Genomic DNA, 24,756 nt, shown 5'->3' with positions numbered 1-24,756 from the left:
TGTTCGAGAAACCCCAGCAGTAAACGGACTCCTAATTTATCTGTCTGACGTGTGGGAGTAACGCTTTGCACTTGCAGGAGAGCCTCCGACCTCGAGGGAGGGTTTTATTTCTGTTTGTTTAAAGAGACTTTTCCAAGCCACGCAGAAGAAGTAAGGCCACCGTGCTTTGTTCTGGGGTCTTTGGAAATCACATCAAGGGTGTGATGCATTTCTGGATCTTTTGGCCTCAAAATGTGTTTATGTGACTAAAGCTGCGAGCCGGGGAAGCCTGCTATGGGAGTAGGGATTCTGCACGTTCGTTCCCTGGGCTGTCTTTGCACTGGGTGTAGGGAGGAGGGGGAGGATGGTTGTAAAACCCCGAGCCTTTTTGGGTGCTGACCTCAGACCATGTGTATCACTAGGGCATCTGGGTTTTTTTCCCATTGACTCCTTTCTCTCCTTCCTTTTAAGAAAACGAGGTACCCAGAAACAGACAGACTGGGAGGTCGGCGTCCGCCGTAGTTTTCTCCTCCTGCATATTATAGGTTGCCTCTGTTCCTGGGGGCGTGGGGAGGGGGGTTCAAACGTATAATTTTTCTGCACAAACATTTTGAGTTTAAACGGGCCAGTTTTCAGTCATGATAACCTGACACTTCCAGAGCTTTCTCCGTCGAACGTTAAGTGCAACGTGTCCTTCAGCGTCTTAGATAAAGTATCATCGCTGGCATCCAGCACTTCTCGTAAAAACACAGCCCCTGACCGTTAAGGATGTGTCTTATCTGGGTCGGCCCAGGACTCTGCTTCCTCAAAATGGTGTGTGTTTCACGCTCAGGTCTTGCTGTAAAGTCAGTTTCCTTTTAGAGCCCCGCTCTCATCCCAGCTCGGGGAGGCGGGCGCCGCAGTGTGTGTTTGGAGCGACCCCGGGGTCTCGGCCGCCCTCTGAGCAAGGCCTGACCCGCTGAGAAGGCCCGGGGCCCTTCACAGGCTTCTGAAAGCACCGCGGCCCTCGCACAGTTCGTTCTTCTGGTTTCCGGGTGCAGTCTGGACCAATCCCGGACACATAGCTAGAATTCTTTTCCTTGGGAACCTGCAGCCCCGTGTGTCCCCGTCCTATAAATTGTACTGAATTAAGACCCAGAGTTGGATGTTTTGCAGCTGTTCTGGCCACCGGGGGCCGGGTTTGCAGCTCTGCCTGGAAACACAAGCCCTTCTGTGCCTCTCACGGCTAGCGGACCCACGGCTGGGCCTTCGGGGCCCTCCTACGTGGCGGGGGCCCTTGGCCACCCTCCTCTGAACTTTGCTGGCTGCGTCCTCTGCAGCCCCGTGCGGGGGGAATACAGCTGCTGCTTGCCTTGGGTGGCTTCAGCCTCACCTCCGGCCCCACCGACCTCTCCTCCGGCCCTGCCGTGCACACAGCCGGCCCATCCTCCCTCTCATGCTCAAGTCAAGGTCCCGACCGTTCAGGCTCCCCCTTCCTCTCTGCAGACCCGCGGTCCTGGCCTGCAGCCCTGGCCTAGACCCGGCCTGTGGGCCAGCGCTGCAGACGCGGGGCCCTCCCGGGCCCTGGGATTCGGGACCTGCGTGGTCTCCGGGTCCCCCGGCTGCCTGGGCCCATCGCGGCTTCCCAGGCTATGACTCCGAGGCCGGGGGCTCCGCGTGGCCTCTTTGCTGGGGTTGTTTCTGCTGGTTTTCTGGGAGCACTGTTAGACTATCTGCTCAGTGGTTTGACCTTCGGCCTGAAGCAAGGTTGGGATGCTTTGCCCACCTCTCGTTTTCAGCCCAATTTGTTCACCTTCTCGATTGACCCGAACTCGCTCAATTCTTTGGGTGACGTGAGACCAGATGGGATAGGCTTTTAGCAGGTGGCAGATGGCACAAGGCAGGGGCACGTTCCTCAGGGAGTGTTTTCTTAGGGAAACGAGCATCGCTTCCTCTGTTAGAAGGATGGAACCCGGCGGTCTCCGCAGCTGTCCTTGAAAGAGGACTTTTCCTGAGAGATTTTGTCACATGGGGTCCACAGCGAATGCATTTCCCCTCGCACGGTGGGTTTTCTGGGAGGTGGTACTTGATGAGTCTTCTTGGGGCTTTTGCTCCTAGGAGGATCCTGGCTGGGTCTTCGTGGAAATGAGGCGGTGACTGGAGGGTCGGTGACATTGGGAAGATCACGTCTCGTGCACAGCACCGGGGACGCCAGGATTGCGGTTTATGGGCCAGCGTAGGAGCTGATAATTGTGTCGATGGCCAGTTTGTTACATACATAGTAACCTTTGTGATTCCATGCCTGGATGGAGTTGATTCTATTTTTACATATATATATATATATATATATGTATATATATGTATATATAATGTAAATATGTATATAAACATAAGTATATATATTTACATATATAAATATATATACTTTTATACCCCATCTATGTGTATCTTCTTTTTTATATTCTGTCAATCAATTATCTGTCATCTATTATCATTCATCTATGTATTTATTACATATCTATCATCTGTCTACATTTTTATCATCTATGTATGTATTTATGTATTATTTATAATCTATGCATCTATAATCTATAATCTATGCCTTTGTCCATTTTCTATCTATTATCTATCGACCTATTTATTATCTGTATCATCTATATCATCTATGTATTTATCTGTGTATCTATGATCAATTTATCATACATCTCTCTGTATCTATCATCTTTCTATGTATCTGTTATTTATCATCTATATACTTATCATTTATTTATCATCTATGTATCTATGTATTTTCTATTACCTATCAATTTGTCATATCTATCTATCTGTCTCTGTTTATCTATCCATCCATCCACCCATCCTATACCTTTATGGGTAAACTGAAGATGCGTTGAGCAGCTTTGATTCTCCCTGCAGGAAATTTAATGAGTTAATACATTTCTCCTTAAAGGACAGCTGTCATTGGTCAGCGTGTCATGGATTTACACGTTTCCCTGCTCCACAGACACTCTGGCAGGAACCGTGGGATTCCTACCGTCCACCCTCCTCCCGGAACCTCTGAGCACTCAGCATTTCCAGCTTCTCACCCACGAGGGCTGGGGGAGCATCGCCCTGCACTCAGTGCCTGGTCCCCTGGCTCCTAGGCTGGTGTGGCCCTCGCCCCTTCACACGCACTTGGCCAGAGAGCTACACCACGCCTCTCGGGCCAGGGCAGCTGGCCCCGTAGCGGATGGGCTGAGTGGCCGCAGGCCTGCCTGGGGAGTGGGGGGGGGGTCTCCCCAAGGAGGAGCCCATTCCTGGGCTGTGGGCGGTGAAGCCCACATGGAGGGTCTCCAGGTGGCAGAAGGACGTGTGGGAGGTCCAGCCGCTGGGATGCGGTGACCGGGTCACCTCCCTTCCCGCTGGCATCCGGGGTCTCGCGTGCCAGGCCACGGGGGCCAGTCCTGGGTTTGTGATCAGCTTGGTTCGGGGCTGTCCCGCCGTGTACGGCCTCGTGAAGGAGCGCGGCCTGGGACAGCGGAGGTGGCGCCTGCGTAGTGCCCGAGCCAGCGGTGAGCCCGCCTGGGTGGGTGTCTGGCAGGAGGGACACCCCCTGGGAGGGGCTGGTGAGGTCGGGGCGAGGGGCTGGCGGTGGCCCTCCCTGGTCTTGTCCTGACCGGCCCGGCGAGGCGTTGGGAGGGGTTGGGGACGGGGAGGTGGATGAAGGGAGGAGAGCAGATGCACAGTCGGGGGGGATGGTGGGTGCTCGATGCACGTGCAGGAAGGCACGTCCGTACTGCTGGCAGCGCAGGGGGAGACCGAGCAGGGGGCCCCCAGCCCTGCCTTTCCTCCTCCGCCTCCGACCTTCTCGTGTGGACACCTCCGGGTGAGGTGGCGGGAGCATGTTACAGACTGAGTCTTTGTATCCCCCCCGAATTCATATGTGGAAGCCTTGCCCCCCGAGGGGATGGTGTTAGGCAGTGGGGCCTTTGGGAGGTGATTAGGGTTAGATAAGGCCATGAGGGTGGGGTCCCCGTGATGGGATTAGTGTCCTTATAAGAAGAGGAAGAGACCAGAGCTCTCTCTCCACCACATGAGGACATGGCAGGTATGCAGCTGTACAAACCAGGAGGAGAGCCTCTCTGGGAACTAATCTGCCTTCGCCGTGGTCTTGGACTAACGGCCTCCACGACTGTGAGAAGCACGTGTCTGTTGTTTAAACCACCTTGTCTGTGCTACTTTGTTACAGCAGCCAGTATTAGTCAGGGCTCTCCAGGGAGACAGAACCAACAGGATATATCTAATATCTATGTAGATGGATAGATAGATGATAGATAATAGCTAGAGGATAGATAGATAATAGCTAGCTAGCTACATGATAGATATGTAGATGATAGACATATGATAGGTAGATAGATGATATAGATAAATGTAGATATTGGTTCTGTTTCTCTGCAGAACCCTGTGTAATACATATATCTGTATCTTTATCTCTATATCGTATGCATATATTGATTGATGGATTGGAATTGACCTACACAGTTTGGGAGATCAAGAAGTGCCACCGTCTGCCATCTGGAGCCCCAGGAAAGCTGGTGGTGTGTTCAGTCTGAGTCCAAAGGCCTGAGAACCAGGCACACAGATGTTCAAGGGCAGGAGGAGATGGACATCCCAGCTCAAGGACAGAGAGAGAGAGAATTCTCCCTCTGCCTTTGTGTTCTATTCAAGTGTCAACTGATTAGACGGGGCCCACCCTCCCTGGGGAGAGCCATCTGCTTTCCTCCGTCTACCTGTTCAAATGCTCATGTCGTCCAGAAACACCCTCCCAGACACATGCAGAGATCACGGTGCCCCAGCTCTCTGGGCTCCTGGTGGCCCAGCCAACTTGATGCATACCATTACTCATCATGCAGCCCGAGCTGGCAGATAGAGCAGCTGAGTGCCACAGGACGTGACCAGGGCTGCAGGCCTCAGCGGGCACAGCTCTTGGGTCCAGCCGACTCTCTCGCCCACGTGCTCAGGGGCGGCTGGGGGCCTCTTCAAACAACCTGTGACCTCACCCAGCCCGCAGAGGGGGTGGGGCTTATAGTCACACCTAAAAGACACCTGCTTAGAAAGGCCTCTGTCGGGTCCCCGTGGAGGCTGTTTTCTCTCCCCCTTTCCGCATTTATTCCTATCATCCCTGGGGCTTCTCCCTACATGGCTCTTTCCTCTGGTGTTGGCCCTTCTAGCATAACCATTTTTATTTTATTTTAAAATTTTATTTTATTATTTATTTATTTTTAGAATTTTGGCCACGCTCTGCGGCTTGCGGGATCTTAGTTCTCCGACCAGGGATGGAACCCGTGCCCCCTGCAGGGGAAGCGCGGAGCCCTAACCACTGGACCGCCCGGGCAGTCCCATGGACCGCTTGTATTTCTCGGTTTGGAGGGAGTTGCCACAGGGTTTAGTGGTGGCCGCTGCAGGAGGGAAGGTTTAGGATCCACGCGAGGCGACATCACGAGGCTGAAGAGCCGCGGGGCCCCTCGGCTGCCCCCCAGCTCTTTCTGTCCCCCTGCTGCTGGTGGAAGCAGCTGTGCTTGCTGGCTGACACCTGCACTCGTTTCTCAAGCTGTGGAAACTCGCCAGCACGAGAGGCGGCCGTCAGGTCCTCCTGCCGCAAGGATGCGCCGTCATCCAGGCGAAGGTGCCGTGCTGGCTTGAGCTGGTGCCTTTTCCGCGCTCCTCTGGTCCAGCTGGCTGGGTCCCTGCTTCCAGACGACGCCCATCGGAAGCTCGTTAGGGCTCTCGGTTGCCTGAAAACTCATACTTTGTGCTGGCTAATTTTATGTCAGTGTGGCTCGGCTGTGGACCCAGCCTTGTGGCCAAACGCTGGTCTAGAGGTTGCTGGGAAGATATTTTTTAAGATGAGAGGAACGTTGGGACTTCCCTGGTGGTCTAGTGCTTAAGACTCTGTGCTTCCACTTCAGGGGACACGGGTTCGATCCCTGGTCGGGCAACTAAGATCCCGCATGCACTGTGGCATGGCCAAAAAAAAAAAAAAAGAAGATGAGATAAACATTGAAATCATGCAGCAACATGGATGGACCTAGAGATGATCAAACTGAGTGAAGTAAGTCAGAGAAAGACAAATATATAATAATATCACTTATATGTGGAATCTAAAATATGATACAGATGATCTTCTGTACAAAACAGAAACAGACTCACAGACATAGAAAACAAACTTATGGTTACCAAAGGGGAAGGGGTAACTAAGGAGTTTGGGATTAACAGATGTACACTACTCTATATAAAGTAAACAACAAGGATTTACTGTAGAGCACAGGGAACTATACTCAATATCTTGTAAAAACCTATAATGGAAAATAATCTGAAAAAAATACATCACTGAATCACTCTGCTGTCCACTGGAAACCAGCACCCCATTGTAAATCAACTACAATTAAAAAAAAATTGACACCAGGAGACTGTGACATAACCAGATTCTCCTTCACAATGTGGGTGGGCCTTGTCCAATCAGTTGAAGATCTTAGGAGAAAAAAAAGACTGAGGTTCTTCAAGGAAGAGGGAATTCTGCCTCCAGATGGTCGTGGGACTCAACCTGTAACCTCAGCTCTCCCTAGGTCTCCAGCCTACTGGTTTACCCTGCAGATTTTGGGGTGCCCCCTCTTCACATCTATGGTTGAATGAACCAATTCCTTCAAATAATCTCTCTCTGTCTTTCTGTCTCCCTCTCTCTTTCTCTCTGTGTTTCCTGTTGGTCCATTTCTCTGGAAAGACCCATAACTAAACATACTTTATGTCCAAAGATGGCACTACAAGAAAGCCAGTTAGAGTTGGGGGTCCAAGGAATACAGGGGCCAAGCCCCTCCCAGGCATGAGAGGACCTGTCAAAAAAAAATTTCATTTCCTCATACTGACGGACTTAATTGCCAAGCGTCTTCCTCTCGTGTAAAACACCCAAGCTTTGGTCACCCCACTCACTGTCAATTTTAAACATTTCCTTGTCATTGAATTCTGCTTCTCAGATACCAATATTTTTTTTGTAATTCAGCAAATGTAGTTTTAATAAACCCTTCTTAAAGAAACTGTAAGTCTTAATTCTGCGTAATTGATAGTTGAACAGAGAAAATATTTAACTCTAGATTAAAACGATATTGGCGATTATTGTTACAAAATAAAATGGTAATATTATAAAGCTGTCAATATGAAAATTACATTTAAACCAAAACTGTCAGGAAAAATGAAATAGAATAAATTCATGTAAGTATTCCAATTTCATCATTCTTTAAAGATAAAAATTAAAAATGTCACATTAATTTAATAATACAAGTAATAGATACATAAACAATTATCAAGGTATGGAACTAAACCCTAAGCCAACATGATACTGATGCGTGCTATCTGCTATCATTAGTCTTCCTTTTTTCATTCTTTGAAAACTTTCTTGAATTTTTCATTTATTTAAAAAAAAATTAATTTTTTAAATTGAAGTATTGTTGATTTACAATGTGGTGTTAGTTTCAGGTGTACAGCAAAGTGATTCAGTTTTATATTCAGTTATATATATATATATATATATATATATATATATATTCTTTTTCAGATTCTTTTCCCATATAGGTAATTATGAAATATTGAATATAGTTCCCTGTACTATACAGTAAATCCTTGTTGGATAAAGAAGATGTGGTACATATATACAATGGAGTATTACTCGGCCATAAAAAAGAATGAAATAATGCCATTTGCAGCAACATGGATGGACCTAGATATTTTCATACTAAGTGAAGTTAGACAAAGACAAATATCATGTGATATCACTTGCATGTGGAATCTAAAATAATGATACAGATGAACTTATTTGCAAAACAGAAATAGTCACAGACAGGGAAAAATTTACGGTTGCCAAAGAGGAAGAGGGGGAGGGGTAAATTAGACTGGGATTAACATATACACATTACTATATACGAAATAGACAAACATCAGAGGCCATTATTAGTGGACATGCTTTTTTTTTTTGCTATGAACATTTTATTTATTTCCCTATAATGTTAATACTCTTTAACCATCATCCTACATCACATACAACTTTGTATCCTGTTTTGGTTTTTTTTTTTTTTCACTCCATCATTTCTCTGTGGTCTATTGAAAACCAAGTATAAGTGACTGCAAAATACTTGCCTCTGTTTTTTTGGTCACTTGCGTAAGGTTCTAAACAGTGTTTATCACGTAAAGCGTGATCGCTTTACAGGTGATTCCCTCTTAGTTATGCATACCCCCTTAATATCACATTTCTTTTCTTCCCCAACTTTACTGAGGCAAATTGACCTGTAACATTGTGGATGCTTCGTGATGGACGTGCTTAAATAGAACTGTGCAAAGCTCAGGGCGTGCTCCGAAGGTGCTGGTGGTTTAGTTCTCCCCTGAAGAATCCAGGCACTTTTTCATGCATCTTTACTGGGAGCCATGGGTGTCCCCAGACTCTGATGTGTTGGGATAATTTCTGGGGAGCGCCTGTTTTCCTACCAGCCCTGGACGGCCCCAGAGTCCTGGGTGGTGGCTTCTGAGGCCGCCCCATCACTAATTTGTTTGTTTGTTTTTGGCCACACGTTGCAGCACGCGGGGTTCTAGTTCCCCGACCAGGGGTGGAACCCGTGCCCCCTGCCTTGGAAGCGCGGAGTCTTACCCACGGGACCGCCGGGGAAGTCTGAACGCATCACTAATTTTGACCCCCCGGCACCTCTGTCGAGGCTGATGCCTGGGCCTGGCTTCTCCAAGTTACGTCCTGGGTCGGCTGTGGTTTTTCTCAGACATTCTCATCTTCTCCACGTCCGTTCTTTGGCAACTGACAGCTGGTGCTGTCGATTCTGGGTCTCCCACCTCCAGCCCACACCAGCCCCCTTCTCACGGAGGAATTCCCGGGGCCTCCACACACCCACGCCTCCCCCTTTGTCCGTGATTCAGCGCGGTCTTCACCCAGGTTGAGCAGCTTTATTGAGATTTAATCCACCGTTAAGTCATACAATTCAGTACAGTTTTCAGTGGACCTGCCTCCTGGGGCTTGGGCTTATGGCTTACGCCACCCACCCCCGAAAGCATGAACTCCTGTTCTCTTGAGGGATCTGGACAGCACGACATGTGCATGGCCTCCCTGGACCCAGCGTCACTTATTGTGACACAGTATCATTCGTCACGCCATTGCTCATAGGACTAAATCACTTTTTTAAAAAATAAATTTATTTTATTTATTTATTTTTGGCTGCATTGGGTCTTCGTTGCTGCGTGCGGGCTTTCTCTAGTTGCGGCGAGCGGGGGCTACTCTTCGTTGTGGTGCGTGGGCTTCTCATTGTGGTGGCTTCTCTTGTTGCAGAGCATGGGCTCTAGGGCGCAGGCTTCAGTAGTTGTGGCACGTGGGCTCAGTAGTTGTGGCGCACGGGCTTAGTGGCTCCGCGGCATGTGGGATCTTCCCGGACCAGGGCTCAAACCCGTGTCCCCTGCATTGGCAGGCAGATTCTTAACCACTGCACCACTAGGGAAGTCCCCTAAGTAACTTTTTAATGTAGCGTCTGGATGTCTTTCTAGATTGTTTCCTTTTCTGCCAATCTCACTTTAGGGTTGATACATAGATGATATGATGTGTTCATATACTTAGCTTTCCCATCTCTTCCCCCCCCCGCCTCTCCAGTCTTAATGCTTCTAGATCATTCTATCCTTGGGATGAATGGCCGTCCTGTTCCTCTTCCCTGGTCACCAAACGGGTCACAGGCTGGTACGGTGTCCAAAGGGCCTGATGGTGGCTTTGTCTGGAAAGGTTGCTTCCCATCATCTGTCTGTCAGGCAGGTCTCACTAGTGAGACTTTTCAGCTTCTTAATTATCGTGGTTTATCGACACAGCCGTTCTAAAGGACCTACGTGATGCTGCGTGTCAGGAAAACGTATTCCTGGGGCCAGTTGACTTGGAGGTTCAGCTACACGTCATTTTAACATTATTCTGTCAATTTTGAGGTCTCTGAGACACATGCACACACACACGTCTAAGATGGTAGGAGGTCCATGAAAGGGTGGCTTATATATGTCCTTCTTCATTTGTGAGAAGAATACCAGAAATTCCAAGTCCCCGCCCATCCCCCATTATTCACGATTAAGCAAGGTGTTTCCCCCATTTTAAGCTGAGAAATAATTCACCATACAATACACCCAGTAAATGGCGCAATTCAGTGGTTTTTAGTATATTTGCAGAGTTGTACAAACACCATTGCTATGTCATTTTAGAACATTTAAAAAATCGCCTCCCAAGGGAATCCCTGTACCTGTTACCTGTCACTCCCCACTCCTGTTTCCCCCCAGGTCCTCTGTCTCCATGCATTTGCCTATTTGAGTATTTCATATAAATTGAATCGTGGCATATATGCTCTTTTTGGGTCTGGCTTCTCTCACTGAGCATCCTGTGTTAAAGGTCCATGGACACTTGGGTTGTTCCCACTTTTCTGGTTACTGTGAATCACAGTGCTGTGAGCATTCATCACACGTATTTGAGTGGATACGTGTTTTCATTTCTCCTGGATAGATTGATACCTAGGAGTGGCATAGCTGGGCTATTGTATCTCCAAGTTTAACCGTTTGAAGAATCGCCAGGCTCTTTTCCAAAGTGGTTCCTGCAATTTACATCCCCACCAACAGTGGAGGAGGGTTCCGATTTCTCTACATCCTTACCAACTTTGTTATTTTCTGTTTCTTTGTTTCTTTCTTCTTCTTTTAAATGGTTTTTTTTTTTTTTTTTTACTGTGGTAAAAGTCACATAATATAAAACATACTGTGTGGCTTTGATTTATGTTTTGCTAATGCTCTCTTCAAAGAGGTATGTTGTTATTTCCCAGTACAGCACAGGAGCAAAGATTTAAGGAGTGAGGAAATGAACTGACCACCCATGTGCTCTTGGAAAGATTCAAGGTGGCTTACACGTGTCTGCGGAAGATAGGAAACACAGAACAGAGACCAAAGTGCAGAAACCTGGTAGATGAGGGACGAGGTAGTGTTGCTGCTGGCCTGGGCTTAGCAAACCCCTGTACCTGGTGTCCACTCTGTCTCGTGACAGCGGGCAGTCCTGGCTGGGGGTCCAGCTCTCAGTATTTGATAAAAGGACCAGGCACGGGGTCACCCCCAATTCAAAAGGGAGCCAGAAAGCTCGGGTCATTTCAAAACAACTGGACGGGGGCCGAGAAGGCAGAGTTTTTTGTTTTGCTTTTTAGTTTAGTTTTTTTTCTCTTCTAAGAAGGCTATATTACATGGCATTGGTTTAGACTTTTTCAAAAAAGTTCCTGGGAATTCCCTGGCGGTCCAATGGTTAGGACTTGGCACTCTCACTGCTGAGGGCCTGGGTTCAGTCCCTGGTCGGGGAACTCGGATCCCGCAAGACGTGTGGCATGGCCAAAAAAAACCAGTTCCTACTTTGAGATAATTGTAGATTCACGTGCAGTTGTGAGGAATAAAATGCAGCAACACTTTACCTGTTTTTCTCCCAGGGCTACCCACTTGCAACACGGCCGTACAACATCCCAGCCTAGATGTTGACTTGGGTGCGATGCAATGCTTTTATTCAGATTTCCCTGTTCTAACTTGTATTCCCTCGTGTATGTGTGTCTGTGTGATCCTGTTGCACGTGTGGCTTTGAGAATCCACCGTCACGGTCAAGACACAGGGCAGTTCTGTGACCCCCAAGGATCCCTGGCGTGGCCCATCTCCTTCCCACACCAACCCCCCACCCCGTCCTTCAGCCCTGGCAGCCACTAATCTGTTCTCTATAATTCTGTCATTTCAAGACTGTCATAGAAATGGAGGCATACACAATGGGACCCTTTTGAAATGGCTCTTTTTCTCCCCACTCGGCATAATTCCCCAGAGATCCACCCACCTTGTTGCCAGAACAATATGCCTTTCTTTTGAATAACACCTGTAAAATGACAGTCACACTAAAGAGCTTTCTTTTATGAACAAGGCTGCAGTGAATATTTTTGTTCCTGTGTCTCTGCAGACCTGTGGGAGTATGTCTGTGGCATTAAATTCTTAGAAGTAGAATTGCTACGTAGGGTACATGCACGTCCACTTTAGACGCCCTCCAACTCACCTCCTAAAAGATACAGTCTAGGTGGAAAATTGACTAAATGTGCAAACGGTTCATTTTTCTGGGGCGTTGCCATCCTGGATGGGACCCAGCTGTTCTGATTGATGAAACCTACTAACTTCCTTTCCTTTATTTTCTTTAAGGAGGAGTGAGTCCCAACATCCTGTTATAGATCTGTATTTTATTCAGTATCGGTGAATTCCTTGTTTATTTCCTTTTTCTCTTTTTTGGGAGGATACAAGTTCTGATGCACCCCTGAGGCCAAACAAGCCTAGGCGTCAGAGTTTGGAGCAGAGAAAGGTTTATGGCAGGGTCCTGCAAGGAGACCGTGGCTTGTGCCCCCAAACCCCCGAACTCCCGAAGGGTTTCAGCAAAGCATCTTTAATGGCAAGGTGAGGGAAGGGTGTGGTTGGTTATTACAGACTTCTTGGTGCAGGAATCCTTTGTCCAGGTAAGTCAGGTCACAGTGTTCCTTTTAACCTCCAACAAAACCAATGTTATTCTCTGTTGTGCAACTTTTTCTGTCTCTATGAATGGAAAGGCGTTACACCCTTAAAGGTCAGAGCCTTGAGAAAGGGCTATCCTGTATATTTCAGGCTATGGGCAACATTCTGAACTCAAAGCAAAAGAATACAAAGGTTAAAAGTAAAAGAAACAGACCTAATGTGGAGTCAGATATGTTCTTCTCTGTTACCCTTGGAGCTGTCTCTAATGTGCAGTGAGCTCGGTATACAGAGAGCTGTTGTTTTGCCATTTTTCCCAAGCGCTGGCCATCACCGAGGCATGAGGTCAGCACTCCAAGTAAGACGCTTTAAACAGAACCGTGAGCGGAGAGCATTCTAAACATAGTCTGGAAGGGGCCCCTCTCCCCGCACCCTGCAAACATCGTGCCGTTTGCCAAGATCTCAGTTGCCTTTCTTCTTGCGGAGCGTGGTGACCCAGAAACAAATGCAGGGGTGAGTAGCTTCGTGCTGCAGCGTTGGACCCAGAGGCTGCAGAGCTGAGTGGCTTCGGGAGGAAAGGCGCAGGCGAGAGCCTTGCCATGGGGCGGCTTGTAGACACCCATCTGGGACGGGGCAGCTGGCGACACGGGTCCCAGTCCCCACACGGGTCCCAGGCCCGGCTGGTGCGCTTGGGATCAGCTTACATCCAGAACTGACGGAGCACTTTCTCCGGCATCTGTCGGACAGGAGCTGACAGGTCGGAGTTGGTGTTGAACCCGGGATCAAAGACGTGCACGGCGTGGAGAAGAGAGGGTGACAGTGGAGGTGATTTACAGGGATCCCGTGAATCTGTTTGCAGCTAGATTTCCGGGGGAAGCGTGGAAGGAATGTGCATTCCAGCTGACCCGTGTCGGGGAGATAAGGGGGGCAGAGAGGCCCCGGGTCACCTGCCCTTCTAGGGAGCTCCCTCCATCCAGGCTGGCGTGTCCTCGCGTGGATATACGTGTGTGTGCGCGTGTACGCCCCTGGTTAGGGTTTGCATCACGCCTCCTCCCCCAGAAAACATACGTTGGAGTCCCCCCCCCATACTGTAACCTTATTTGGCAATAGGGTCTCTGCAGATGAGCAGCTTCAGGGGAGGTCACTTGGCTGCGTCCTCACCCAACAGGACTGGGGGCCCAGTAAAAAGGGGACATGTGGACACAGAGACGCTGAGAAGGAGGCCCTGTGAGCACACAGAGAAGACGGCCATCTACACGCCAGGGAGAGGGGCCTGGGGCAGACGTTCCCGAAGGCTGACAAAATGAGGACGCGTGCTCTGCAGAGGCCACCCAGGATGTGCCTGGACAGCTGTTGGCTGAAACATCCCCCGTCTCAGCAGAAACGCCGTCAGCTTGGGTGGAAGATAAATAACGCACATGCTTGTAGCATAAGCATATGCCGGATGTTGCATGGGCTATGCTTACACCAAAAACTGCTCATTGCTTGTCGTAAATTGTATCTCTGTCTTTGGAGGGGGGTATTAATGCCGTCGCTGGGTTTTCCCGTGGCCACTTCTCAGCAATAGACAGGGGGGTAGAGGCGAGATTTTCAGAGGTTGCAGGTGCCGACGGAAGCGTGTCTACATCGGATCTTTTCACTTGACGTGTCTTTTTTTTTTTTTTATAAATTTATTTTATTTAATTATTTTTGGCTGCGTTGGGTCTTCGTTGCTGCACACGGGCTTTCTCTAGTTGCGGTGAGTGGGGGCTACTCTTCGTTGCGCTGCATGGGCTTCTCATTGCGGTGGCTTCCCTTGTTGCGGAGTGCGGGCTCTAGGCACGAGTGCTTTAGTAGTTGTGGCACACGGGCTCAGTAGTTGTGGCTCACGGGATCTAGAGCGCAGGCTCAGTAGTTGTGGCGCACGGACTTAGTCGCTCCACGGCATGTGGGATCTTCCCGGGCCAGGGATCGGACCCGTGTCCCCTGCATTGGCAGGTGGATTCTCAACCACTGCGCCACCAGGGAAGTCCCGACATTTCTTTTTAATGAAGTATTCCATTCCTTTCTGGGTGTGGACCGAGGGGTTTGTGTGGAAGCCTCCTTGACAGGGAAACAGAAACTCTCTCTCTGTTCTTTTCAGTTCTGGTGGGAGGGACCAAGAGAATTAAGAACCTTTTGTTCTTTATTTTAAAATTTAGTTTAATTATTTTTTATTATTTTTTCAAAGTGTAGTTAATTTACTATGTTGTGTTAGTTTCAGGTGTACAGCAAAGTGATTTTATACATATTATATAACATATATAATATTGATACTTGTTATTTATATATATATTCCTTTTCAGATTCTTTTCCCATATAGGTTATTACAGAATATTGAGTAGAGTTCCCTGGGCTGTCCAGTAGGTCCTTGTTGTTTATCTATTTTATATATAGTAGTGTGTATATGTTAATCCCAAACTCCTAATTTATCCCTCCCTTTTCCCTTTGGTAACCATAAGTTTGTTTTCTATGTCTGTGAGTCTGTTTCTGCTTTGTAGATAGGTTCATTTGTGCCATATTTTAGATTCCACATATAAGTGATATCATATGGTATTTCTCTTTCCTTTTCTGACTTACTTCACTTAGTATGATGACCTCTAGTTGCATATATATATGACTCATTTTTACATAAATAAAATAGAAAATAAAATATGTAAAATATGTAAATATAAGATAAATATATTTATAAATATTATAAATATTTATATAATATATAAATATTATATAATTTATAAATCATAAGTAATGTAAATATAAATATAAATAATAAATATTATAAATATAAACACATATAACTAATAAATATTTGCATAGTATAATATGTAAACATAAATATAAAATATTTAATATTCATAAATATTACTTATATTGACAAATATTTATGTTAAAATAAAAGTATCATTTACTTATTTTCATATTGTCTCTTATCATTAAATAATACATCCTATTTTGCTATTATCTGATTTACTTTTCTTGTTTACTTATTTTACGTATTAAATGTTTTTTATGTATTAAATATATTAAACATATTAAAATATATTAAAATAAATATGTAAAATATGGAACATTTAAAATATATAAACATAATTTTACCTAGGATAAGAATATAGCATAGATACTATTTGTAAATATCTAAATAAAAACAAACATTTCATTTATATTTATATAAGAATATATTTTACACATATATCTTTATTTCTTTTTCTTTTCTTTAGTGGTGTGAAAAAACTTCTGGGCAGCAAGTGTGTTGCAGGTTGCGAAAGTCTGGGGACCTGTGTTGTAATCTACTTTGCCTTAACTGTTCAGTTTCCCCCTTAACCTCGCTTTGAGCCGCAAGTTCAGGCTGCTAATGAGGCTTCTGTGGTCGTCCTTTGGTTTTTCTCTTTATTTTGGCCCTGCCGCGTGGCTCGCGGGATCTCAGCTCCCTGACCAGGGACTGAACCCAGGCCCCTGGCAGTGAGAGCCGCAAGTCCTAACCACTGGACCACCAGGGACTTCCCCGTCCTCTGCCTCTTCTGTGTAACCCTGGGAGCTGTAAGATGCCCCTGCAGCCCAAGACCCCAGCGTGCCCCTGTGCTCACGGTACACAGTCGCCGCAGCACAGCGCTTCACACGCGTTCAGAACCTGTTGGTCTGCATTTTCAGGAGGGACAGATGGACGCCAGGGGGACAAGAAAAGGTGAGTTGGGTCCTCCCTAAGGCTTCCCGCCCTGCAGCGCGGTGCTGGAACCCTTCTCTGTGAACGCCAGGAGCCTAGGAAAATAGCACTTTTATTAATCCGGCTCACCTGCCCAGGAACTAAACCCACACGCGGTTGGAATCCCTTTAGTAGAATCAAGCCTGGGCGTCTGGGAACTTTGTGGGGTGCCTGAAGGACTCATGTGGGGTTCCTGTGAATGAAGGACGTGCTCTTTCTGATGGATGCGGTGATGGGAAATATTCTCGGGGCGGGGGCGGGAGGAGGGGTGGTCCTCCCCGCCTCCCGGGAGATATCGGCGCCCCTGCATCCCTCTTGGGGCTTTTCTTTGTAGGGTTGTTCCTTCATGTTCTGGGCAGCAACGCCTTACTGCAGTGGTGGGTAACAGGTTGTCCCCACTTATTGGAAGGATTTTCTAACAAGTGGATCAAACCTGACTCCTGGCCAGCAGGTGGAATTATCACGTGAGCTTGGACCGCTCGGGGCTGCTCAGTGTTCCCTGTGTGATGGTGGAGACCCAGGATGGGCTGGGATACCCCATTCTAGGGATGAAGGTTGCCCCACTGTATGCACGTATGGCAGGTGGTTTATCCATCCTTCTCTACGGAGAGACAGGTGCTGCCCTGAGGAACCTTGGCTTTACATTGGCAACCGACCTTGTTTCTTCACGGCAGATTCCTAGAAGTGATTTTTCGAGATCAAACGATAGAAGCACGTGTAATTGCACTAGATATTACCCAGTTTCCCCCAATGGGGACTGTGCTATTTTGCACTCCTACCCACGCTGTAGGTGAGAGAAACGAGGATGTAGAAGTCTTTGAACTTCCGCCAGCCTGATGGGTGACATGGTATCTCGCAGTTTTCGTTAACTATTAACATTTCTCTTATTAGGTGTAAACTTGGGCATGTGTTTTTAAGGGCCATTTCAGTATGTTTTTATATCAACAGGTGCTTTTGCCCTTCTTCTCTGTAGAGTTTTTTTTTTTTTCCTTGATTTTTAAGAACTCTTTACATACTCGGAAAATAGCCCTTTGAATGTGACTTTGCTTATGGTGTTGTTTTCGTTTTAATTTTGTGGTAGGATTTTTTTTCTTCTTCTTTTTTTTTGGCCACGCCTCGTGGCTTGTGGGATCTTAGTTCCCGAACAGGGACGGAGCCCGTGCCCCCTGCATTGGGAGCATGGACTCTTAACCACTGGACCGCCAGGCAAGTCCCTATGGTGTTTTTTGTTTTTTTTTAAACTGTGTACACTTTTTTTGGGAGTGAAATTGGTCTATTTATTCTTCTCAATTTTGAGTTAGAATTAGGAAGGCATTTCCTGCTCTGAGGTTGAGAGTAAATTTGTCCCTGCCTTCTTCAAATATTTTCGTTGTTTAGCTTTTTTCCTCTTGGAGTTCATTTTGATGTGTCCTGGGAGGTATGGATCTCATTTCATCTGTTTTCAAAGGTCTTTTTAGATGTCCCCACACCACTTATTAAAAAGTTTATCTTTTCTAGACAACAAACTGGTGGTTACCAGTGGGGAGAGGGAAGGGGGAAGGGAGAGATAGGGGTAGGGGATTAAGAGGTACAAACTGCTGTGTATGAAATAAATAAGCTACTGGGACTTCCCTGGTGGTCCAGTGGATAAGACTCCACACTTCCACTGCAGGGGGCATGGGTTCCATCCCTGGTCGGGGAACTAAGATCCCCCATGCCGCGTGGCACGGTCAAAAAAAAAAAGAAGAAGAGCTACAAGGATGTATTGTACAGCACAGGGAATACAGCCAATATTTAATAATAACTATAAATGGGGTATAACCTTAAGATATTGTGAATCACTGTGTTGTACACCTGAAACTTACAAAATATTGTATAGCAACTCTGCTTCAATAAAAAACGTGTAAAGAAATGAAATAAAGGAGACAGGGAAAATACAAAATTCATCTTTGCCACCTTGATCCTATAGTTAAAGCTCCTAGGACTAGCCAGTTCCTACAGATAGCAAATAACTGACCTGTAAACATGCTTCTCAAATATAAACCCTACCTATCCAGATCCACGCCCCACCCCCTTCTCTAAGGGGCTCCCATACTCTGGGCCACCATCCACCTGCCCTCATCCCCCCCGGGGCAGGTACTAGACAACAGGGACAGTCCCTGCAGCCAGGACCTGATGAAATTATTCACACCAGCCCATCCTAACCCTGCCTCACCTGTTCCTTCCTGCAAAAATCACAGTAAAGGCTCTTGTCTGGTGTCCCCCTTTCCCTCTGCCTCCTGACCGACCCTGGTGCTTCCCCGTGCAACCCTGCGTGGTGTGCCGTGCCCCCTCCTCTTGGGAACTGTGAGTGATCAACCGTCTTTTCAATGTTGGTCGTCTCCTGACCCGTTGGCCTCACCCCATACTTGAATAATAATAAAACCTACACTTTATCCTTTCTTCCTTCCCTCCCTCCCTCCCTTCCTTCCTTCCTCCCTCTCTCTTTCTTCTTTTTTATTTTTACATCACAATATACCCTTTTTATTTTGGTCACACAATGCACAGTACAATTTTAAAATGGAGTCAAAAACAGAAGTCTAACGTTTAGTAAAGCATTATTGCATCTTGTATAATAACATGTTATCGACACTGTGGGTAGTTTAAGATTTTATTAGAAACGGTAAAGTTTATTTATTTTATTGACGTGTAGTTGATTTACAGCGTGTTTATTTCCACTGTCCAACAAAGTGATTCCGTTATACATACATATACATTCTTTTCCGTATTCTTTTCCATGATGGTTTATCCCAGGATATTGAATATAGTTCCCTGTGCTCTACAGTAGGACTTGTTGTTTATGCATTCTATATATAATAGTTTCCATCTACTAACCCCAAACTCCCAGTCCTTCCCTCCCCCAATCCCTGCCCCATTGGCAACCACAAGTCTGTTCTCTGTGTGTGTGAGTCAGAAACAGTCAATTTTACACCATCACGTAAACGTATATTCTCATATGTTTGGATACGTGTAGGTTCATGCAAAGGTACATGGGTAAAGGAGTCATCATGTTCTCTGTTTTTCTAAATTGATTATTTATTTATTTATTGGCTGCATTGGTCTTCGCTGCTGCGCGCGGGCTTTCTCTAGTTGTGGCGAGCGGGGGCTACTCTTCATTGCGTTGCGGTGGCTTGTTGCGGAGCATGGGCTCTAGGCGCGTGGGCTTCAGTAGTTGTGGCTCGCAGGCTCTAGAGCACAGGCTCAGTAGCTGTGGCGCACAAGCTTAGTTGCTCTGCGGCATGTGGGATCTTCCCGGGCCAGGGCTCGAACCCGTGTCCCCTGCATTGGCAGGCGGATTCTTAACCACTGCACCACCAGGGAAGCCCATGTTCTCTGTTTTTATAAGATATTCTGTATTCTCATGTGGTCTCCAGACTTTGTAGAAAACAATGGGCCGTCCCTCCATAACAAGCAATTTCCTAACTACATTTGAGAAAATGCATACAAGTATAAAACCTACATTTTACAACGCAACCAACATGGTCCGAGAGGATTAACCCAGGACTCTCACCCACAGCCGTCAACAATAGACATTATCTGGAGCTTTCTGCAGATCATTTTGGCAGCGTTAATTCCTGCAAAAGTATCTTCGGGGACCGAGCAAGGATTTATCAGGTGGCTTTACCAGGCTGTCCTTATTCAGGGCAACTGTACCGTATCACACTCATGTGTCCCGAGCCTGTAGGAATTCAGAAGAGCAAAACCACAAATATCGAACCACAACTCCCGTTGGCATCATGCCCTCTTTTGCGACTTCATTCTCATCAACGTGTGCTGTGCTTCTAAACCTTTACCTCGGTTTCTTTTTCTTTTCCTCTGCAGTTTTCCCCCTACAACTCGAGCGTGTTGCTATAGTGACCGGCGGGACCGATGGAATTGGATATTCGACAGCGAAGCATCTGGCCAAACTGGGCATGCACGTTATCATAGGTGATGATTCACTTCTACAACTCCTTGTATCTTAGAGCGAGCGGGAGATACGCAGCTGCTTGCTTCTATGTGTATGGAAATATTGATGTGCTTCCAGATCCAACAAGGGCAGAAGGCGTAAGGGTGAATACTCAAAACCCGAAAGAGACAGGAAGTTGTGTTGCGCTTTTTTTTGGACAGGAGTCAAGGTTGTGCTGTGATATGGATCATATATTTTTTTCCCTGTGTGATTCACTGCAGTAAACAACAATAAATGTGAATTAGTTTGCCAGACCTCTCCTAACAAATCATATGACAAACTGGGTGGATTAAACAACAAACATTTTTCCCGTCCCAGTCCTGGAGGCTGGAATGTGAGATCCAGGTGTGGGCAGGGCTGGTTCCTCCTGAGGCCATTCTCCTGGGCGTGTAGACGGCCGTCTTCTCCCTGTGTCCTCACAGGGTCGTCCCTCTGTGTGTGTCTGTGTCCTGATCTCCTCTTCTTACAAGGACCCCAGTCCTATGGGATCATGGCCCACCCTAGTGGGTGGACCTCATTTTACCTTCATCCCCTCTTTAAAGACCCATCTCCAAATACAGCCACACTCTGAGGTCCTGGGGGTCAGGACTTCAACATATGACGTTGCGATGTCACGATTCAGCTCCCAACAGAATCTGAACAGCTTCTGCATTTCAGATTCTGAACCGAAACTCTCTGTGTTTCCCTTCCTCTTTCTGAAACTTTCTATTGGCTTATTTCGGTCCCTAAATCCTCTTTGAAAATGAAGGGACTTTCTTCTGCTAGGGAAGTGAAGATGGTTCAAGTGAGCTCATTTTACATTTGTGAGCATTCCCATTCAGTTGGAGGTAGAAGTTTAAATCAGCTGGAAAAAATGATACGGGGAGATGAGCTTTGACAAAAGGCCGTAATATTTATCATGCTTTTCCCGACATCATCTGGATTCAGTTAATCCCTTTTATGGTGTCCGTTTTCATGAAAATCGTACTGCAGGTCTGGTTTTAGGTGTTAGGGATTGCTTTCACTTCAGACTTTCTAAAATACTAACCACGGCCCTTCATTCATTCATTATCGATTCATTTCTTCCTTCCTCTCGTTTTTCCTCCATCGTGTGTTGAAGGATGATTACAGCTCAGACACAGCACTTGGGGCTGTGGATTTAAACACACGTGCATCTTACTCCTTTGTGGGTCTGTCCATAAGCTCCATCCGCAGCCAGATTCCCCCTTTTCTGGTCCCTGAACACCTTCACATCTACTGACGCCTCAGTGTACAAACTGAAATCCATCATAGTATCAACCAATTGTATTGAAATGCAGATATAAAAGTATATGAGGAAAAAAATGGCCGCATAATTATACACATCACATCTTTATACAACAAATAACGTGATCTTCTATGAGTTTAGTAACCCATCTGATTTGGAGCTATGAGGATCTTTTTTTTTTTTTTTGGTTGCGTCGGGTCTTAGTTGCGGCAGGCAGTCTCCTTTGTTGCAGCAGGTGGGCTCCTTAGTTGCGGCATGCATGTGGGATCTAGTTCCCTGACCGGGGATCGAACCCGGACCCCCTGCATTGGGAGCGTGGAGTCTTAACCACTGCACCACCAGGGAAGTCCTGCTATGAGGATCTTAAACCTTATTTCAAGACATCTTCAAGAACTGAACGCTGATAGGAGAATGTGGTTTCTGTTGGTGGCCAAGCCATAGATCCTGTCCATTCTATCCTCTTTGTCTCGTCCACATTCCCTTGGAGGCCCGTCACGATGATGATGTCCATTCTTCCCCATCGAAACTCACAGATGCCCTGAGCCCCACGTGGGGCATCCCCAGGGGTCCAGTGTAGCACTCTGCTCTTGGAGGGGTGGGGCTTACCTGGGCACACACAACTCTCCCCTCACGCCCTTTCATTTGAACATTTTTTTGCTTTTGCAAAACCTGACTGCACCATGAAAATTTCTTCCATTTCATGGCCTGTCCCATGTTCCACTCTCTTTTCAAAGACTCTAGTTTCTCATGGTGATTCCCTTTTTCACATAACCATCTTTCTCTCATGTATGATGGGGTCTGTGGAATGGCTCACATTTGTCTTGCTTTGGGAGCAGCAGATCACTTCTTGGTCTACTTCACTGTTCTTTGTCCCCATTGAAGGGTTCTTTTCATCAGGAATATGGCTAAGTCCCATTCTCTTTTTTCTTTTGTGTGTGTGTGTTTTCTTTTTCTTTTTTTTTCCCCCCTCTTTCAATAAGTCTTTTTCAAAAAATTTATTGGAATATAGTTGCTTTACACTGTTGTGTTAGTTTCTGCTGTAGAGCAAAGTGAATCAGCTATGCATATACATCTATCCCCTCTTTTTTGGATTCCCTTCCCATTTAGGTCACCAGAGAGCACCGAGTAGAGTTCCCTGTGCTATACAGTAGGGTCTCATTAGTTATCTATTTTATACATAGTAGTGTATATATGTCCATCCCAATCTCTCAATTCATCCCAGCTCCCTGCCTTTCCCCCCGGGTAAGTCCTATTCTCTTGATAGATGTGGACATATTAAAAGTTTCTGAACTTGAAATTACCAACTTTATCACTCTCCATAACTCCCCTTAGATGAAGATGGGTTGGTTGCAGACCAGGAGGTCTTGTGGGAGAGGGAATGCATCTGAGGATGTATACCTGGAGCTACTTATCAACTTGAGCACCTCTGTGATCTGTTTGTGTCTCTCTGGGGCCTGAGAATATCAAGGAGGTAGGATGTGGGAGCCCAGGGTGGGAGCAGATCTCAAGACTGCAGGGAGACTGTGACATGGTGATGGACCCTAACCTCCTGATCTGTTGACTTTCCATGGTGGGTCAGCCTCTGCTGTCTCATGAGAGACATGACAAGCCTTCCATGTCTTGGATTTCTGCCAATGTTTGGAAGGCTTGGTCAAAGTGCTGTCAGCTCTTGAACAGGAGGAGCCATCCATCCCCTCTGAGGACTGGCTGGACCTGGGCTAGTGGCGGGAAGATGCTGGTGGAGCAGTCCAGGAGGAACTTTCTAGTCTGAGCAGAGATGGGAGGCTGGCATCCAGTGCTGGGTATCTCTGCCCCTGTGATTCCTCCGCTGCAGACATCTTCATCTTCTTAATTCCTAGTGAAACTAGGTGATGTTGGAAGACAGAGAAGTAAAAAGAGCCCCATTTCTGTGCTTTTTGCCACAGTGTAGTGGTTTTAGCTCATGAGGAAGTCTAGAGGGTTAGGTCAGGAGGAGATCTAGAGGGAAGGTCAGGAGGAGGTCTAGTGGGAAGGTCAGGAGGAGGTCTGAATGGGAAGGTCAGGAGGAGGTCTGAATGGGAAGGTCAAGAGGAGGTCCAGTTGGGAAGGTGAGGAGGAGGTCTGGTTGGGAAGGTCAGGATGAGGTCTAGTGGGAAGGTCAGGAGGAGGTCTGAATGGGAATGTCAGGAGGAGGTCTAGTGGGAAGGTCAGGATGAGGTCTGAATGGGAAGGTCAGGAGGAGGTCTAGTGGGAGGGTCAGGATGAGGTCTCGTGTGAAGGTCAGGATGAGGTCTGAATGGGAAGGTCAGGAGGAGGTCTAGTGGGAGGGTCAGGAGGAGGTCTGAATGGGAAGGTCAGGAGGAGGTCTAGTGGGAAGGTCAGGATGAGGTCTGAATGGGAAGGTCGGGAGGAGGTCTAGTGGGAAGGTCAGGAGGAGGTCTGAGTGGGAAGGTCAGGAGGAGGTCTCGTGGGAAGGTCAGGAGGAGGTCTGAGTGGGAAGGTCAGGATGAGGTCTAGTGGGAAGGTCAGGAGGAGGTCTGAATGGGAAGGTCCAGAGGAGGTCCAGTTGGGAAGGTGAGGAGGAGGTCTGGTTGGGAAGGTGAGGAGGAGGTCTAGTGGGAAGGTCAGGAGGAGGTCTAGCTGGGTGATGAGTATATACCGCAGACACGGGCACTGAGCATATGTGAGCAAGCCTGGGTACCCATGCATTTGAGGGCTGGAGCCCTGACTGATATCACCTCCTTTAGGTGATGCTTCTTGAGCATCAGGAATGGTATCTGTCAGCACCAAATTTCTACTCTTCTCGAGTTAAACAGAGAGTAGACCGCACGTCCTCACCCACCTGTGTCTCCTTTCCCACTAACGTTCTGATGTCCCTGTTTGAACTTTCCCCGAGGGACACAGGTCTGACCCTACCTGTCGATCCAGTCACGTAGGGAGTCTCACTGCCTCGGTGTGTCTTTGAGGGGATAGTTCAATATATCCTGAGAGGGACAGTTTTTCTTCTTACATGACAGCTGGAGACAAGGTCACTTAATGAAACATTATCATTGGTCACAATGCATTTTTCTACTAGACACAGATTAAGAGATGGGTTTAATCAATTCCACGCTCTCAGTCCCGAAGCCATGAATATTTAAAGAATAATCAATTACTTGCCGAAGAATTGAAGTGATAATCTGGGTCCGAGTACAGCCCATTAGTATTGCTAAGAATGCATGAATTATTCAGTTTCCCATCTGTTCACAGTATCTTCGTTCCTACCGTTTCAAAATACTGTTTTGGTGGAGGATCCTTCTTTATTCATAATTCTTAATAAACGGTCATCTAAGGTTTAGA

The 24,756-nt window shown here is 46.9% G+C and overlaps 1 protein-coding gene across 1 annotated transcript in view; it reads left to right on the top strand.

Moving 5' to 3' along the window:
* Positions 1-24,756, top strand: part of LOC309652457 (polyprenol dehydrogenase-like) — a 186,764-nt gene that overhangs the window by 11,469 nt on the left and 150,539 nt on the right. Inside the window, exon 2 of the mRNA XM_082446285.1 lies at positions 20,066-20,173. Within this exon, the coding sequence (XP_082302411.1) occupies positions 20,066-20,173 (108 nt within the window). The remainder of the gene's footprint in view (positions 1-20,065; positions 20,174-24,756) is intronic.

Source organism: Balaenoptera physalus, assembly GCF_965194825.1.
Source record: "Balaenoptera physalus genome assembly, chromosome: X".
Taxonomy (NCBI): domain Eukaryota; kingdom Metazoa; phylum Chordata; class Mammalia; order Artiodactyla; family Balaenopteridae; genus Balaenoptera; species Balaenoptera physalus.
This window is presented reverse-complemented; position numbering and strand designations above follow the sequence as displayed.